This window comes from Heteronotia binoei, chromosome 14, assembly GCF_032191835.1.
Source record: "Heteronotia binoei isolate CCM8104 ecotype False Entrance Well chromosome 14, APGP_CSIRO_Hbin_v1, whole genome shotgun sequence".
Classification (NCBI taxonomy): Eukaryota; Metazoa; Chordata; class Lepidosauria; order Squamata; family Gekkonidae; genus Heteronotia; species Heteronotia binoei.
Window position 1 is genome coordinate 14970540 of NC_083236.1, and position 18679 is coordinate 14989218.

Here is an 18679-nt window from a genome sequence, read left to right on the forward strand (position 1 = left end):
CCTCTCCTCCGCCTGAGGCGCTTGTCGGTCGGGCAGAGTCTGGAACGGAGGACCCGGACTGCATCTGCCCGCGCGGGACAAAAACCAAGAAGTCTGCTCCTCGGACCTTGCGGCTTCGCCTAGCTGTTTTTCCACGGCAGAGACGGCTCCCTTTGCCCGCAATAGGCATGCTTTCGCCGGGCTCCGCTTCCTCCAGCCTGGCTGGCAGAAGGTGCTGGAGAAGGAGCTGCACCGTGGAGGAGCTGCGAGCCCGGCGGAGAGAGCGCGAAGCGGGTTAGTGGGCGGCAGGGGCCAGGCATTGAGCTCTGAGTTGCCCCGAGCATGGAGCAACTGCATGGCCGGAAGAAGAGGCGGGGTGCATGCATGCAGGGCGGGGCAGGGTGCATGCAAGCGCTTGCATTGCTTCAGTTACCCAGGAAGAGCGGGACTGGGGCCTGGGGCCGTTCGGGGTGTGACATTCCTGGGTCTGATAGTGGCGAGGGGGACTAGGGTTGCCAAGTCCAATTCAAGAAATATCTGGGGACTTTGGGGGTGGAGCCAGGAGACATTGGGGGTGGAGCCAGGTGACTGGGGCTGGAACCAGGAGAAAGGTTGCGACAAGCATAATTGAACTCCAAAGGGAGTTCTGGCCATCACATTTAAAGGGACCGCACGCCTTTTAAATACCCTCCCTCCATTGGAAATAATGGAAGGGGCACCTTTTTCGGAGCTTGTAGAATTCGATCCCTTGGTCCAATCTTTTTGAAACTTGGAGGGTCATTTGAGGAGAGGTGTTGGATGCACTGCTGCAAATTTGGTGTCTCTACATCAAAAGACAGCCCCCCCCCCCAGAGCCCCAGATACCGGTGGATCAATTCTCCATTATTCCTTATTGGAATCTGCCTCCATAGGGAAGAATGGAGTGCCCAGCAGACATTTCCCTCCCCCCACCACTTTCTGATGACCCTGAAGCAGGGGAAGGGCCTCCAAACCAGGGGATCCCCTGCCCCTACCTGGGGATTGGCAACCCTAAGGGGGACGGATGAGGCCTTTTGCTGCCACCCAGGGGCTACCTGGCAGGGGCAGCCGTCCAAAAGCAGCACCCTCAACAGCTGGGGCAGTCACGCCCACCAGTACGAAGGCTGCAGGCCTGACCTTCCTTGGCATCCTGCAAAATATCAGCTACTTCACATGCATTGTTCGCCAGTATTCTTTGTAACCCATGTAGGTGAATTCTGGAAAAAAGCGGTTTTGCAGGATTAAGTAAGTCTGCTAGGATCGATGGGTTGTTAGACGGTATAGCTGAGCCGGGTGCTTTTGGCTGTATGTGGTATTTATGCCTCGGTGTCGTTTAAGAACCTGTAAAAACTTCATAGCCTATTTTCCAGGTCTCAACTTTCTTGCCGAATTAGCAGACCAAAATAGTGGGAAGTTGAACAGCATTCAAAGCATTGCTCTAAAATAAGCAGGGAAACCATTTTTACAATTACGTGCTTAACTATTTTATTCAGAATGTAAGCTTTCGTGTGCTCTAAACACACTTCATCAGATAATAGTAAGGCATGGCAAGCAATCCTAAATACAGAGAAAGTGGGCTGTGGGTTGGTGTGCAGAGTCATGGAAATGTTTTTTTAGCAGATTAAAAGAATCATGAGTTGGAGTCTGGTGTTTGCTAGTTAGTGTTAACTGGGCTGAAACAACAAAAGGTGATATAAAGCAGATTGGTGTACATGTACTAAACCCATTAGTTATCCTGAAGTGCAATAAAAGAGATTTTGTTGTAATGTTTTTGTTGTTCAGTCTCTGGGTTAAAATAAAGGCATGTGGGTTACTCAGAGGTTTGATCTAAGCATATAACACACATGTTTATATGCAACATTTCAAACACCTTTATTGCTGTTCATGGTTAGGTTAATTCAGGTGGGAAGCTGTGTTAGTTTGAAACAACAGAACAAAGTTTGAGTCCAGCAGCTCCCTTAAGACCAACAAAGTTTAATTCTAGGCGTAGCTTTCATGTGCATGTATCTGAAGAAGAAAAGCTTATACCCAGAATTAAACTTTGTTGGTCTTAAAGGTGCAGATGGACTCAGATTTCGTTTTGTAATTCGGTGTCACTAGCCCACAGCTCCCAACTGTCCTTTGTCATGAGAGTCCTCTTCTGTCCTCAACCTCACAACTGCTGTTCTAACTGCTGGCCACTCAGTTTTTTAGGCAAAGCAGTCACCTATTCTGGATGGAGGGGGTTTCCCTTCTCCCTTGCTCCTTCATCAGCCCTTTCCCAAGTTTTCTTTTCCCCTTTCCCCAAGTTTCCACTATCTCTGTCACAACCAAACAGCTTCAACCTGATTTCCTCTCTGGTCCCATTCTCTATAGACCATCCACTCCACAGCATTTCTGTAATGAAAATAAGCAATTTCAATGTACTTTGTGAGCTATGAACCCACCTAAAGTCACTGATTATGTATCCAGTTTCACTCAGTCTCTGGTCTTGCTGTAACTGCTAGCTATATTTTGACAAATCTGTAGAACAGTAGCCATTCCCTTTGGTGTAAAGAAGAGTGCCTGGAATGTATTGTGGATTCCCTATTGTTTTCAGGGATTTCACTTTCTCACACATTCATGCGATCATCTGTAGATCATCTGACCTCTGTTCTTGGATGGGCAGCAGATTGCTGGAGTGACAAAGGGTTGTGAAGCTTACTAATTACTTCCCTAATAATCTGTGTTCACTTTACCTTGGACTATCTTCTCCGTTCAGACTTTCTTCATACCTTAACCATTGCTAATCATAGTTTTATAGAATTGGATTGATGTGCATATATTTTGCTCTGTATGAGAACTGCATAATCACAGTAAAAGACTCTTTTCACTTCTCTGCTCTCTTCCTTGGATTTGATCACTTCGACAATTGGGTGCTGCTTTGGTACAGCCCTGAGGAGTGCCCGGAGGCTGCAGCAGTTGGTCAGTAAGCGGCTGTTACGGGATGATGCTCTGATAGAGGACATATGCATGGGAACAAACAGCGGTACAACAGCTCCAGTTTCTGAACAGGAGGTAAGAAGTTTGGGGCTTAATCCAACTGTTCAGTCTCTGAACAGGGGGTAAGAAGTTTGGGGCTTAATCAGGGTTCACTGCAGTGCACTGAATCCCAACTGGTTTGCTTAGGGATAATGGGCATTTCATGTTTATTGTTGGCTGTGATTGTAAGCTGCCCAGACTGCAGAGAGATATTCATGTGAATGTGTTCTTTCTTTCAAAATAAATGTTAGCTAAAGAGGGTGCAGAGTGTTAAAGTTGCAGTACTGCAGTCCTAAGCTCTGCTCACGACCTGAGTTCGATCCTTGGCGGAAGCTGGGTTTTCAGGTAGCCAGCTCGAGGATGACTCAGCCTTCCATCCTGCTGAGGTCAGTAAAATGAGTACCCAGCTTGCTGGAGGGAAAGTGTAAAAGACTGGGGAAGGCAATGGCAAACCACCCTGTAAAAAGTCAGCTGTGAAAAAGTTGGACAGGATCCAACCCAATGAACTGTGTAGTTTCAAAGATGGAAGTATACCAGATCCATTCAGACTGCCTCCTGGGTTTGCAGGATTGTCCGTTCCCACCATCCTGGATAGTTCTGTCTCAAAATATGGACCCTACTTCATCCCTGCCATTGACTCAGTATTGTTCCCTGGCAGGTTTTAGAGCTTCTGAAAAGCACCCACAAGGGAATGGAAGAGAGAATAAAATCCTTGCGTCGCCTTCGATGGGGGCTGCAATACAAAGAAACCCAGCGGACGTTCATCAGGTTGGCTAACAGGCCTTAGTGGTGCCTCACCAAGTGGGTGTTGTTTGCCTTGGTTGAAGGAAATGAAACTAATTTGGGATATTTTGTCGCAAGAACAGCTCTAGTAGGTAGAGATAGGCCCACATCTGTTCTAGATATTTGTGAGTGTATGGTTAATTTATCTGAGTGATTTGTAAAGCAGAAGAGCTTCTCTTTCAACCTAAAGAGGAAAAATGAGTGCAGCCAGTTTTCGGTTTCCATTCAATGCAAGTTCACTTTGGCTCCTGAGTCATGGAGATATTCAGTGTTTGGAGCACTGGGGTGAGTGGAACTGGAGAGCAGAAAAAGCATGCAATGTGGGGTGGCTACCTAGAGTCCCTGTTTTTCCTTTTGCAGGCTGGAGGGTAGCATGCGGATGCTGATTGGCCTCTTCACCAGCAATCTAGCAGATCTGCAGATGGAGGCAGCTTGGTGTTTACATGAATTGTCACACTCCCAAGACCCAGAAGTTGTGGAGGCCTGTTTGCCAGCCACCTCCTACCTCCTGACCTACCTCTCTGGACACAGTACAGCCCTCACGGTAAGACATGGGCCCTCACCTCTCAAGCATTCCAGCTTCTGCTAAGTGACGTGGTTTAAGCATGGCTGGTCATTGACATTTGAGTCTGCCTTCCAAGGCATGATGTGGAAATGGTCTTTATCGTCATGCTCCATTTTTAACAGAGTGTCTTCTGTTGGGGCTTTCAAGTTCACCGTAACAAAGAGCTTGTCTGTAGTCTGAGTTCAGAAGACTAGATCTACCAGAAAGGGTCTGGAATGTTTTTGTTCTTTGTTGTGTGACCCTTTCATGTATAACCTCTGTAAAGACACCTCTCTGTAATGTTCTGAGGTGATGTGTGTTATGCTGCCTCCTTGCCTCCCTTATTTTCACTGACATCAAAGGCTCTTACCTCAGAAGGCTTAGTTAGACTCAAAGAAAGGGGAGGCTTAGTTGTATATGGTAGAATGACAGAACAGTCAGCGCATGAGGGTGACTCTGAGCTAAAAAGGGACCCTTTACTCTAAAATAAACGGGTTTTTTCTTAAACACAAACAGTTTATTTATAATATAGCATATTGGTTTCTGTATAGTTGATAGATGTAATGGTTTCAGATTGCTACGTAAGTGAAACGGTTCTTTAAATAGACCTAGCCTCACAGGCTTATTTTCTCATTTGCTGCTTAGGCCAGTAACTTCCACACAGATTTCTCTCACAGCACTCAGTAGCACCTCACTCAAGTTTCTTTGTCCACACACACGCTGCTCAGCACTCCTTCTCTTGCACAAAAGCCTGTCTCTGAACAGAAGCAAGTCAGCTCTGCCCTCTAGGGTACAGCTACCATCCAGTCATAACACATTTCACTCACCCACCCAGCTCCCCTCTTGCTTACTCTACAGATCTGTATTTTAGACCACAGCAACATACATTTAAACTCCACAATAAAACATAGAAACAAAAAAACACACACTCGGTATTTACATGGCAAAACCAGATGATCCCAGAAAGGAGTGGGGTAGCAGAGAGGACTGAAGGACATATTAAGGGAAAGTGTGAAGGGGGGAGGTTGCAGTTGACTGGACTTGTTGCAGTGGTTTGAACTTGGCAGCTCAGACACCTTTGTGTGAGGAAGTGACCTGATGGTGAAGAAAGGCAGATAGAATCCAGCTACACTGAGCAGAGTGCATGAGAAGACTGGCTTCAGAGCAGGCCTGCCTTCCATCCTAGGGTGCGAACTGGGGTTGCAGTGGGCCTGGCTTCTGAAGAGAAGTTTGGCAAAAAAAAAAGTCTGGGAATGCTTAGCAGAAAATGAGCGATCAGCTTAGTATTTATCTTTTCTGCTGTTACAGCAACTCTATGCTGTGGAAATATATCTGTACATCCTTATAGGCTTCTCTTTTCTCTTGTGGGAATGTTGCTGTCCCTACAGCTATGATGGGGGCTGTGTGAGATGATGGGGGCTGCCTTACATGGCATCAGACCCTTGGTCCATCAAAGTCGGTCAAGTCTAGTCAGAGTGGCAGCGGCTCTCCAGGGTCTCGGGTAGAGAGCTTCTGTGTGACCCATTATTTTTGACTGGAGATGCCAGGGATTGCACCTGGGTGTCAAGTGCCTTGGCATGAAAGGGATACTGTATCATTTGTACTTGGCTTAAAATACCGAATCACTGTTATCTTGTGCTGTTCTGCATACCTCTTCCCCTTCCCATGCTTTTGCTTGTACACACCTGCTAACGGGCCAGGATGTTATGTCTAAGGACTCATGGCTTAGTAACACATTGTATTGAGATTGCAACCTTGGGCGGATGGGAAACAAAACCAAACTCCCGAAGACATACTTAGGAAAGTAAAATGGGGGGAATGCTTATCATTGCTGCTATGCCTTTTGCTAAACCTATATTACTGCTGGTTTGAGCCATGTATAGTAGATCTGACTCACACCCCGTCTGAGGCTATGCTTACCTGAAATTCTTAATAAATGGAATCTATTGAACCCACAAGGACTGTTTATTGAGTACTCGGGGGGACGCCTAACACTGGGACCTTGTACATGCAAAACAGATGGCCTGGCATTGAGCTGTAGCCCTTCATGTTTCAGGAACTGTGTTTGTACACGCTGGGGAACTTGGCAGTTGAGACAAAGATTGTGAAGAAGCAGCTTCTGCCCCAAGGCATTGTTCCAGTGCTGGCATCTTGTATGCAGGTGAGCAAAGAAGTGAGTCTTTGTTTTAGATCCTTTGCAAGCCAGCTGCCTGCAGGCTTTGTCTAGTCAAAGGATGTATTTTATTCAGGGAAGAATTATCTTCTTTGGCTCTTAGAGCAAGTGGAAGCCATATTCTGAGGAGGACCTATTGCAATAGGGAAGAGGAAGGAAAAGGGGGAGAGTCTGCATCCCTGTGGGCTCACCACCCCACGTCCCGTTGAACCCAGAGACCATTTGGTAGTTCTGTCACCACTGGTTCTGTCTGAAAAACATGGCGGAGACTCTCAACTTGAGTATGCATGTACCTTTCAAGGCACGTATCTCCAGGGCAAGCCCACTCTCCTTCTAAGTAGCATGTGCTTCTGAACCAAGAAGCTTGGAGTTGGGGTGGGGATGTTGTCCCATCCCATCCTGCCTGCCCATGTAATTTGTCAGGATAATGGACAGTAGAAAAAAACAAGAGTCCAGTAGCACCCTAAAGACTAGCAAAATTTGTGGCAGGGTATGAGCTTTCATGAGTCACTGCTCACCTTTTCAGATACAGCTGGCTGACTCACTAAAGCTCAAACCCTCCCGTAGATTTTGTTAGTCTAAGGTTCTACTGGATTCTTGCTCTTTGCTACTGCTAAAGACTTAACATGGCTACCCATCAGTATAATGGACATGTCTGAATCAGCTAATATGGAGGGAGGTTGCCCTAAAAACAGGCTACTTTTCAACTTCAACACCAAATCAAATGAGGGTTCTCTGCAGAGAGCAGATTTTTTGTGTTTGAGTGCCAGTGAGCTCATGGATGAGAGTTGGAAAATTTTAGGGGGAAGAAATACAGAAGGGTACCCGAGTTCTCCCCTGATCTGCAGTCTCTGTACAAGGTCTCTGATCAAGAGAGAGATCTTGGGGTCATGATAGATAACTCACTGAAAGTGTCAAGACAGTGTGCGTTTGCAATAAAAAAGGCCAATGCCATGCTGGGAATTATTAGGAAGGGAATTGAAAACAAATCAGCCAGTATCATAATGCCCCTGTATAAATCGATGGTGCGGTCTCATTTGGAGTACTGTGTGCAGTTCTGGTCGCCGCACCTCAAAAAGGATATTATAGCTTTAGAGAAGGTGCAGAGAAGGGCAACTAGAATGATTAAAGGGCTGGAGCACTTTCCCTATGAAGAAAGGTTGAAACGCTTGGGACTCTTTAGCTTGGAGAAACGTCGACTGCGGGGTGACATGATAGAGGTTTACAAGATAATGCATGGAATGGAGAAAGTAGAGAAAGAAGTCCTTTTCTCCCTTTCTCACAATACAAGAACTCGTGGGCATTCGATGAAATTGCTGAGCAGACAGGTTAAAATGGATAAAAGGAAGTACTTCTTCACCCAAAGGGTGATTAACATGTGGAATTCACTGCCACAGGAGGTGGTGGCGGCCACAAGTATAGCCACCTTCAAGAGGGGTTTAGATAAAAATATGGAGCAGAGGTCCATCAGTGGCTATTAGCCACAGTGTATGTGTGTATATAACATTTTTTGCCACTGTGTGACACAGAGTGTTGGACTTGATGGGCCGTTGGCCTGATCCAACATGGCTTCTCTTATGTTCTTATGGTCTTTTGCCACACTTTTGCTCTCTGGGCTTGGGCAGATGCTGGTGGCCTTGGGCAAATGTTCCATTTGATTTATTGCATGGAGTGGAAAAGAACTAAAATGCACTCTCTGCTGAGCTCTTTGTTGCTTGTGCTCCTTTTCCTTGGTGCTTCTGAGCCCATGTCATTGGCTGATGAATGTTGTATCTTCTGATTTCAGTCTCCTCACCTGGCAGTGCAGGAAGGCGCAGGCTATGCTCTGTCACAGCTCTTGCAGTCGAAAGAATCCACAGAGGAAATAATCTCGTAAGCAGAACAGTCTTTCCAGTTTACCCTGTTGGGAATTGGATGTCTGTTTATGTGTGTGCATGTGAGAAGCAAGCTTACCATTCTCTGAGATGTTAGAAGGAATCTGCATGCCTGGAGTATGAATCTCTGTCACATGCACGCCCCTTGCTCTGTGAGCTGGTCTCAAGAGCCGGTAGCAAGGAGAGGAACTGAACCAGTTGGCTCCAGCAGGCAATTACTTGCTCTCTAAGGACATATGCTAGCCTCAGCTTCCTCTTTGCAATGACAGGAGTTGGCTTCGTGGTCTTGGGGATTTCCCTTGCCATGTCAGAGCTCCTCTTGCTGGTCAGAGCAGCTGTATTACTCTCTCTAAGCCTGCTTAATTCTCCCAGTCACTACACAGAAGCTTATTTTGTCTCTCCCCCCCACCAGCTTGGTTCTAGATTCTGGCCTCTCCCAACACATGCTTCGCTTGGTTTGCTCCAACTTGGAACAGGGAATGGGAGTTGCTGTGGAATTTGCATGGTGTCTGCACTACATTATTTGCAGGTAAGGGTGCTTCAGTAGAGTGTAAATTACAGTCAGGGGGTTGGAGCAGGGATCTTGTGGGTGAGTGGATTGCCTAAGCCAGGGGTGGCCAAACTTGTTTAACATAAGAGCCACATAGAATAAATGTCAGATGTTTGAGAGCTGCAAGACATGAACGTCAGATGTTTGAAAGCTACAAAACAGGGAGAAAGGGAGGAAGGAAAACAGATGGGAGGAGGGAGAGAGAGGTTGAAAGAAAGCAACTTTAAGTACATTCTTCAAGCCACAGGCTAGCGTGGAGAAGTGATTTAAAGAGACATGTGCTGATGGGGTGGTGGGGCTTCCAGAGCCACACACCATGCGTGAAAGAGCCACAGTTTGGCCACCCCTGGCCTAAGCTGCTGGTAGTACATGATGAAGGTAAGGATGCAGATAGCTAGAGCATGGGTGAGACACAGACCTCAAGAAAATTGTTGATGGTTAGTGTTACAGAGGGAAGTGGAGAAGACGCCTTTCCTTGCTGGGAAATGCCCTTAGACCAAGTGTTCCCTGTAAAGCACTTTGGTAACCAGCTGCTGCCACTCAGGGACTTCTTGAGAACATCTAGACTGACCTGATAAGTAGGTGTCCTTAGTGCAGTACTAGAACAGAAACCAAGTAACAAGGTGGAAAGTCTTGAAAGATACTTTAAAAGAAGTCCTTCAGTTATATGAAACTACATAGCGCCTGTGTGGTCTAGGATATAGGGAAGAGAACTAGATTATACTAAACGAAGGCAAAAATGGCTTTATTAAAATATTTATTATAAATGAAAAGAAAAAGGGATTGGATTCAAAAAAGGGGTGGAAAATGGGCAAAAAGCAAAAACGAGAAAGGCACACACAGTCTGCAGACTTTCAGATAAACAGCAGTTGATTTAACATGGCTAAGTACATGTTACCTAGGCTGTAACTGGTTTCTCAGAGTATGTGCAGAGTTTCTTGTAGTATCAAGATGTTGGAGGAGTTTTAACCACTACCCAACCTCTTGTGAACCCCAGTTTCCCCAACGTCTAGGTATTTATGGTGAATGGGACCTGACCCAGCCCGCTAAGAGTGGCACACTGATTTAGCCAGTCCCACTCAAAGCCTCATCTCTGGTCACAAATTTGATAGGACCAAACATGTCTCTTGAATCACTCTTTTGTTTAATTATGTGCTTTGGAGAAGGATGATGTGAATGCTGAGTACTGAAGTTAAATGATACCTGCTGTAAGCTCAAAAATAGATATTTAGATGAAGTCTTTCTACAGACTTGTCTGTATCCTAACACAGTTTCTGCCATATAAGAATACTGATAGAATACTTAGTCCAATCCCATCATGGGCTAGATAATAGACAAAGGCTGCAATCCTAAGTGCACTTTCCTGAGAGCTGGTGTGGTACCATAGATACAGTATCAGTTTAGGGTCTGGGAGACCCAGGTTTGAATCCCACGCTGTTATGGAAGCTTGCTGGATAACCTTGGGGCCAGTCACACACTCATCCTAACCTACCTCGCAAGGTTTTTGTGAGGATAAAATGGAGGAGACGGATGCAAGCTGCTTTGGCTTCCTGTTGCGGAGAAATGTGGAGTATAAATGAATAAAATAGGGCTTACGGGTGAGTAAACCTGCTTATAATTGCAGTCAACTTCAGTCTGTGGATGACGCAGATTTTCAATGGCCTACGGCCAGCACCCATTCCTAGGCCTAATTCTGAAGAACTGGATTGGATCCCCCACTCTTCCTCCACATTTAAGCCTTGGCCCAGTCCCACCTACCTCACAAGGTGGGGAGAGCAAAGGAATGTGACTGGAAGCCACTGCGAGACTCCTTAATGCAGAGAAAAATGAGGTATAAGAACCTACTCTTCTTGTTTGGTGTAGTGATTAAGTGTGCGGACTCTTATCTGGGAGAACCGAGTTGGATTCCCCACTCCTCCACTTGCACCCACTGGAATGGCCTTGGGTCAGCCATAGCTCTCTTATCTGGGAGAACCGGGTTTGATTCCCCACTTCTCCACTTGCACCTGCTGGAATGGCCTTGGGTCAGCCATAGCTCTCTTATCTGGGAGAACTGGGTTTGATTCCCCACTCCTCCACTTGCAGCTGCTGGAATGGCCTTGGGTCAGCCATAGCTCTCTTATCTGGGAGAACCGGGTTTGATTCCCCACTCCTCCACTTGCAGCTGCTGGAATGGCCTTGGGTCAGCCATAGCTCTCTTATTTGGGAGAACCGGGTTTGATTCCCCACTCCTCCACTTGCAGCTGCTGGAATGGCCTTGGGTCAGCCATAGCTCTCTTATCTGGGAGAACCGAGTTTGATTCCCCACTCCTCCACTTGCAGCTGCTGGAATGGCCTTGGGTCAGCCATAGCTCTCTTGTCTGGGAGAACCCAGTTTGATTCCCTACTCCTCCACTTGCAGCTGCTGGAATGGTCTTGGGTCATCCATAGCTCTGGCAGAGGTTGTCCTTGAAAGGGCAGCTGCTGTGAGAGCCCTCTCAGCCCTACCCACCTCACAGCGTGTCTGTTGTGGGGGGAGAAGATATAGGAGATTGTAAGCTGCTCTGAGTCTCTGATTCAGAGCGAAGGGTGGAGTATAAATCTGCAATTCTTCTTCTTCTTCCCTCAGCCGAGTGAACAACTCACTGCTCATCTCCCAAGGGACCCTGCCGACTCTCGGGCAGCTGTTGCTAGCCCTGGCTTCCATGACGACAACTTCTGCTGAGGGTCTGGAACTGGTAAAGTAAACAGGAGGTCTCTTGCTGAGTTGCTGACCTGTGGCCCAGCTTCTCCTGAAGATCCCTTCTTCCCCTCTGCTTTCAGCTGGTCTGTCCTGTGGTGCGGTGCGTCAGCAACCTCCTCGCTGAAGACGAGCCCTGTGGTGGCGAGCTCCAGGCACAAGCAGAGGGCCTCCTGCGGGCTGTGTTTGTCTTCATCAGGAGCTTCCTCCCCAGGCACCTCTTCATTGTGCAGGAATGTTTGTGGCTGCTGAATAACCTCACAGGTACATCCCTTTCACTCGCTGCGTCAAGGCTAGAAGAGGAAGCACAACAGCTAGTATTGTTGAGAGCCAAACAGCCTGTGTGCTTTTTAGGCAGCTCTCTTGACCTGAGCTAATAGTGCTGCTTTCTCACATCCCTCAGACTCTTACAAAATGCCAACTGAGTCTCCTGGACGTCCCAAGAACAGGTAAATCTCTTTGTCGCAAGGAACTGATGACAGTATTAACATACATTTGATCTCAGAGCCTTCTAAACACTTCAAAGAGATTGTATCTTGTAGGAAGATCTTTTCAGCAAAATCATATGTGTCTTGCCATGTATACCATGTTTATGCGTAGTGGGGTTGCACGGGCTAGACTGAGTAGCCAAAAAAGAAGTCTTCAGAGCCTAATTGGGCTACCTGCTCTACTCATTCTCCTTTTCCTGTGTGCCTAACTCTTCATGAGAGCTCCTCTTGCAGTCTGTTTTTAATGAAACGGAAAATGCCAGTAGCAACCTCTGACCCCTTTACGTCCTGCTTTTCCCAGCTGATGACCCCACGTTGTGTTCTGCTCTGCTCAGCCTGGACCTCTTTCCATCTCTGCTGCAGCTCTTGCATTGCCAGAAGGCAAGCGTGCTGGTAGGTGACAATACCGGTTGGGATTGGAACATGGAGCTGCCTATCCACGTTGTGTGCAAAGGCAAACGGGACCATGCTGTGCAAACAGCTGAAAGCACAAAACTGTAAACACCATGTATGCAAAATATAATAACACTCAGTATTGGATGTAAAGAATAAATGAACAAACCATTAACAAATGCAATGTGTCCGTAGTATTGAAGACTCACAAAAAGATTATCAAAAGTAATTATACGATTATAGAAACATATACACATCAAATGAGAAATAAACACCAGGCTGGAAAAAATAAACTCAGAACTCTCAACGAGTCCAAGTAAAATTACGGATACTGCAGTGTGAAGAAGATAGTGGGAGAATTGACAGCCATTCCGGTAAACGGCATTTCCATTCCTTCTTCAGAAGTTCCAGTTAGTGAATTCCAAATGCACAGACCGGCAGACCACTCATCTGTATTTTTAGAAAGCAACTCTCCAGCCTAAAAAATCTCTTGGTTGCAATCCATGATTTCATGTAAGCTGGAAAAAACCTCCAGCATCATGCCACCGTGCCATTTGGAATTCACTAACTGGGATTTCTGAAGGAACAGAAACACCGTTTACCAGAAGAGCTGTCAAGTCTCACGCTGCTTTCTTCGCACTGCAGTAATTTTATTTGAATTCCTTGAGAGTTTTATCTTTCCAACTTGCTGTTTATTTCTCATTTGATGATGTGTATATCCATACACATCATCAAATGAGAATCCATCGATCAGATTATTCTAACAGAAAATAAAAAGAGGTTGAAGCATGCATCTTTTTTTAAAAAAGATTTTATTTAAAAAATTAAAATGGCGGGATAAGGAACAAACAGGAACAAGCATGTTGAAGACAGAGAGCAGTTTCTTTGGAATCATTTCAGGCTTTGACCCTCTCAGCAGAATAGTCCCTTTTTCTAAGCAAGTGTTGCTTCCAAATGGCATAATTTTGACCAGCAAGGTCGGTTCTCACAAAAGAGCATCCTGACCGAACACACTGCGTACAATCTGCTGGTCAGAAATGCAGGCATATTTCACCAGGTAAAATCAAGCTAAAGTTGAACATGAATCTATCAGGGCTTGATCTGGACATTTCTTGAGGCTTAGAAAAGCCAGGGCTAACCGTAACATAAGGCCAAGGGCATGGCAAGCCAGAAGCTGTACAGAAATCATATTGGGTGTTCAGTCACCACAAAGTATATACCGGTAATCCAAGGCAGCACTCAATGAGTGCCAAATTAGTAAGGAAGAAGACTCCTGGAGCTGTACTGACTGAACTCCTGCATCCCAAGGAGGGGAGGCAGTGATCAGTGTAGGCAAGCAGAGTAAAGGAAAGCTGAAGGGACTTAATGCCCCAGAGGTCCTTCTATACAAACTAGAATGGCAGGTGATCAGCTGCTCTCCATTGTTGTCCCCCTCCACAGGTTCTAACAGTGCTGTGCAACATTGCGGCCAAGGGGCCTGCCCACTGCCAGGCACTGCTCCAGAAGGCCCGGCTTCCTTCTCTCCTTGGTGCCCTTGCCCTTTCTGATGACGAAGCAGTGAATCAAGTTTTGGAACTGGCATACCTCCTCTTCCTACACTGGCCAGAGGTACAAGATTTGACTTGATGTGTATTGTTGCACTCAGGCTCCAGTTGCATCATTGGGCTCAATAACAAGTCTAACCTGAACCCCTCTCTTGATTCAGGCTGCCATTGACTTTGTGGATCAATCAGGACTACAGGCTCTAGAGCGGCATCGGGAGAACCTGCTGTTGCGAGAGAAGGTTGAGGCACTCGTCAGAATTGCCAGCCAGCTAGCAGCTCCCTCTCAGAACTGTCCACTTGAGGATTCAGCTTAAGATCTGTAGCGTACTTTGTTAAAACACTGACCGAGAGACAAGTCACCTGTACCAGCTTGTTCCCAAGAAAGCACTACCTCTCTTCCTTTGGGAAGGGCATTCTCACTGTCCAGATCCTGCGCTGTCAAGTCTGGGGATTCCCCTGGAACTCAGCAGGACCCACGTACTTACCTTCCTGGCATTCCTGCTGTCCCCCATGATGCAGGCAGAACCTGGTCAATAGTGGCTGCAGTAGTGGAATGTGGGCCCAGCCAGCACTCTCCTGGGTTACAGAAAATCTGTCACCCTCTGATGATGTCATCGGCTGGCATCGAGGAACCAACAAAAAGGCCAAGGAAGAAGAAGCCTCCATAGAGGCTATCAAGCAGGCCAGTGATCCCTACAGCAGCCTAGATGTGATGACTGGGCAGGGAATGGCGGAGCTGAACCAGGCAAGGGCTTTCAGAGAACCAGGAAAGGCAAGCTCAGCAGAGGCCCCTCTGAGAGCTGGCTAGTGAGAGGGTGAGGTAGGAGACTGAGGGTGTGTGTGTCAACATCTGGCCCAAATGATGGCTCAAGAGACAAGGGTGGGGCTGGAAATGAATGGCCAGGGCAGAGAGGGAGCGTAAATGGAGATGGCATAACCAGGCAAGGGATGAGGGGGAAAAGAGCCCCTTGTTCTAAGCTCAGGCAGGGACAATGCTCCAGGAAAGAGTGGAAGGACTTAGGTACCATAACCATGTCCCCCACCCCCCCTTTTCCCTAATTAGAGACCTTGGAAGACACCTAGGCATGATGGCTGAAAGCCAAGAGGCAGCATTAGTGCAAGAAAGAGCTTCTTGATCAAATAAATATCTTGCCTTAGCTTCTACCAGATGTGTTTTTTTTCTGCAGTCCTTTGACCTGGTTAGCTTAGTATTAGTCAGGGGGTGTCAACAAAGGGGTAGTCTGCAAGTTTACAACCTCTTTATTCTCCTCTCCCCACCTCCACCCCCGGACCGTAACACAGTATAGTAAGAAGAATCAACCTGCAAAAAATACACTTGGCTAAAATAGGTATTTGGGCTGTATTTTGGAAGCTCTATTTTTATATGCAGTTTAATAAGTTACATCCATACATGCTTCACAACTGGATTAAGATTCTTGAATGCAGGTACCGTGCGTTATCTTCATGCTTTGCTGTTTATAACAGTGTCTAAAGCTTTGGCAACTTGGTCCATCTTCAGGTTGTTCAGCTGTACACACTTCTCTCTGCCAAATTCTGGGTGAATACAAAGTGTATGTAAGCATTTACCATAGTGATCGGGAAATTCCTAGACTAGCACTGTACCTGCCGTGACATCACTTCTTGGTGCTCAGCTTGAAGTGATGTCATGATGCTCCTCCTCCCCTGGGGCCTTCAGTATGCAAAGCAGTGTCCCCACCTGCAAGCCACGGTCCCCTTCCTTAATCATAAGCATATCCGGCTGGCCTACAACAACTAACTGACACTGAGAATCTTTGGATGGAGCTAGAATGCATTTGATAGACCGCTGCTTTTTTATGTTTTACGTTTTACTAAATTATTGTTTTAACTGTTGTACTGAACTGTTTTTAAGCCAAACCTATGTAAGTTTTATATGTTGTAAGCCGCCCTGAGCCACCTCGGTGGGAAGGGCGGGATATAAATTGAAATATAAATAAATAAATAAAATCTTATATAGGCTTTTTGGAGATAATGTCCTAAAAATTTCTTATGTAATCTTGATATCCCGTCCCCCCTGAAGAAAAGAAAATCTTGGGGGAAGAGATCCACAGCTAGGGAATGGAGAGAAAGAGATCCTGATATGCCTTGTTCTGTAGGCTCAACGATTGGATTTTCCTGCTCATCATACTCTTTCCACCTGCAGGAAAGGTTTATTCAGCCAGGCTGAATGTGTTTGGGAGAAGAATCAAAACAGCATCTTTGGATCTCTAAGCTCCAGGAGGGAGGGACATGTGAGAAAGAAGGAAGCAATAAGTTGAGCTGAAGCCGCTTTCTGACATTTCTTTCAGTCCTATGAATCCCAATAAGACTGAAGAACCACAGAAGAGGCACTCCCAATTTCCCACCACTCTGAAAAACTGATGTTTGAGCCACCACACTTACACTTGTAAACATCAACAGGAAAGTGCTCCATAACTCACCATATCGAGCCCATAGCATGGGCTGCACGTCTGAGCACTCTCTGATCAGAATAGGGAAATCTGGATTTGCCTGCTTCAATGGAACATACTGTTTTTCAATGAAGTCTCTGGAAAGGAGAAACCACACACATTTGTCAGGCTGGTCTTTTCTAACTGCCTTTCAGTTTAACGCAATAAGAAATATGCAGTACTAGGGATATGACCTGAGAGATACAGGTTGTCTTAGTGTTGTGGTTTTCAAACTTCACAGCTTTGGGGAACATTTTCCATTATCAGCCACGAAAGCTCTACATGCTGCCAAGAATTCTGGGACTTGTTTGAGGGCGCCAAATGAGAGTCTGTTCTTGAAGATACTCTGTGCTCAACTCCAGTAAAGAGAAGGATCAGTAGTGATGATTAAGATGTCTTTCAGGGAAGCTTAGCCAATGTTGCTGATATTATTGAGGGACCCCTCCCTTCCCTGGAACTCAGTATGAAAACCTCTGTACTAAGATAAGCATCAACTGGTACGATAGACCTAAGCAACACAATAACGACACGTGTGTTATGGGGGCCACTGATCTTTGCTGGAATAAGCATGGCAAAAATCAACAGTGGTGAAACGGCTGATACCTCCATTCCTAGTTCCCTGCAGTAACCTGACATTAATAGTTGCGCCAGTCACCCCCCATGCTTCACCACTTTATCTCCACTGTCAGTGTGACTGTTGCATACTTGTGCTCACCCTTCTCTTTGTGGGCAGACTGGATTATCTGTCATGTCTCTTGCTGCCTCTCAAAAGTCAAAAGTAGAGCAGCATGTATGCTCTTGGCTCCTTTCCCTCCTACTGCACAACACAATGACAGATTCAAAGATGCAAAAACTGAAGGATACAGCAAGGCATCCTAAGCACTTTCACACTGAAAGACTTTCTTGCACACATTTGTGTAAAGTGCCATCAAGTTACAGCCAACTTATGGTAACTCCATAGGGTTTTCCAGGCAAGGGAAAAGCAGAGGTGGTTTGCCTTTGCCATCCTCTGCGAAGTTGAAGAAGGAAGATGATGATGATATTGGATTTATATATCACCCCTATACTCTGAATCTCAGAGCGGTCACAATCTCCTTTACCTCCCCCCCACCCCACAACACACCCTGTGAGGTAGGTGGGGCTGAGAGAGCTCTTACAGCAGCTGCCCTTTCAAGGACAACTCCTGGGAAAGTTGTAGCTGACCCAACACCATTCCAGCAGGTGCAAGTGGAGGAGTGGGGAATCAAACCCGGTTCTCCCAGATAAGAGTCCACACACTTAACCACTACACCAAATTGGCTCTCCCTTCCACGTACCAACCCTGCTTAGCTTCCGAGACCACAGGATTGTGCATTATCATATACCATTCCTTATCTTTCCCCACCCCTTGTACGCACACGAATGCCATCAATAAAATCCTGTGTTAATCACAACGGTGTATTCATTGTTGATACAGTTTAGCCAAAGCTTGTGTTGTATCTCGCTCTACACAGCTGAGGACCAAATTAGATGCAACAGTAGCAGCCAATTTGTATCTTCATACCATAGTGCCTGTTTACATCACATTAGGGAATCACTGCCCTAGAGCTACTTCCCCTTTTCTGGTACAGCCTTCAAGATGAGCTGACATATTAGGAATGCTCAGTTCAACATACACCATCTACGTGAACAGAGGTTTGTGCTGGAAGCGTCAAAGTTTTGTCCCTCTCAGCATCTTCAATGGAAGAAGTAACAGCACCTTTACAAGTGAATAGGAGTGTAATCTACTGCAATGATTATTGTAGGTTATCACATGCTTTTACTGCATTGTCTTTACCCTCTAATCCACTTTCTGTATTTATAGTATATCTTGCCTTCAATAGTTTGCCATTTATCTTGTTCTCTAATTGTTGCTGTAATGCATTGCTCCATTGTCTTTTTAATGCTACGTGACTATACCACTTTATATCATGATTATATCTGAAATGAGCTGTGACTCACAAAAGCTCATTCTGAAATTGACCTCATTAGCTTTTCAGGTGCCACTGGAGTTTTGTTTTATATTCTGTGACCCACCTTTGGCCCTCTCCTGGATGGCCCAGACTAATCTGATTTCATCATCTCACCAGATCTTGGAAGCTGAAGAAGGCCAGCCTTGGTTGGTAAT

At 46.1% G+C, this 18679-nt stretch overlaps 2 protein-coding genes across 3 annotated transcripts in view; one reads left to right on the forward strand and one right to left on the reverse strand.

The window, feature by feature from the left end:
• Positions 1-16056, forward strand: TMCO6 (transmembrane and coiled-coil domains 6). Of its 2 annotated transcripts, XM_060254085.1 has the most exons (12): positions 1-273; positions 2909-3033; positions 3656-3765; positions 4141-4324; positions 6381-6485; positions 8284-8369; positions 8784-8900; positions 11530-11638; positions 11724-11904; positions 12430-12521; positions 13962-14129; positions 14227-16056. In XM_060254085.1, exons 1-12 carry the CDS (start codon positions 168-170, stop codon positions 14377-14379), a joined length of 1536 nt encoding a protein of 511 aa, XP_060110068.1. In that variant the 5' UTR covers positions 1-167; the 3' UTR covers positions 14380-16056. The 2 variants fall into 2 exon arrangements, with proteins under 2 accessions (XP_060110068.1, XP_060110070.1); XM_060254087.1 differs by lacking the exons at positions 1-273; positions 3656-3765 and having other exon boundaries at positions 2904-3033.
• Positions 15407-18679, reverse strand: part of NDUFA2 (NADH:ubiquinone oxidoreductase subunit A2) — a 4521-nt gene continuing 1248 nt past the window's right edge. The window contains exons 2-3 of the mRNA XM_060254088.1: positions 16525-16631; positions 15407-15619 (exon numbers count right to left, since the gene is read on the reverse strand). Coding sequence (XP_060110071.1) covers positions 15528-15619; positions 16525-16631 — 199 coding nt within the window. The 3' untranslated portion in view covers positions 15407-15527. The remainder of the gene's footprint in view (positions 15620-16524; positions 16632-18679) is intronic.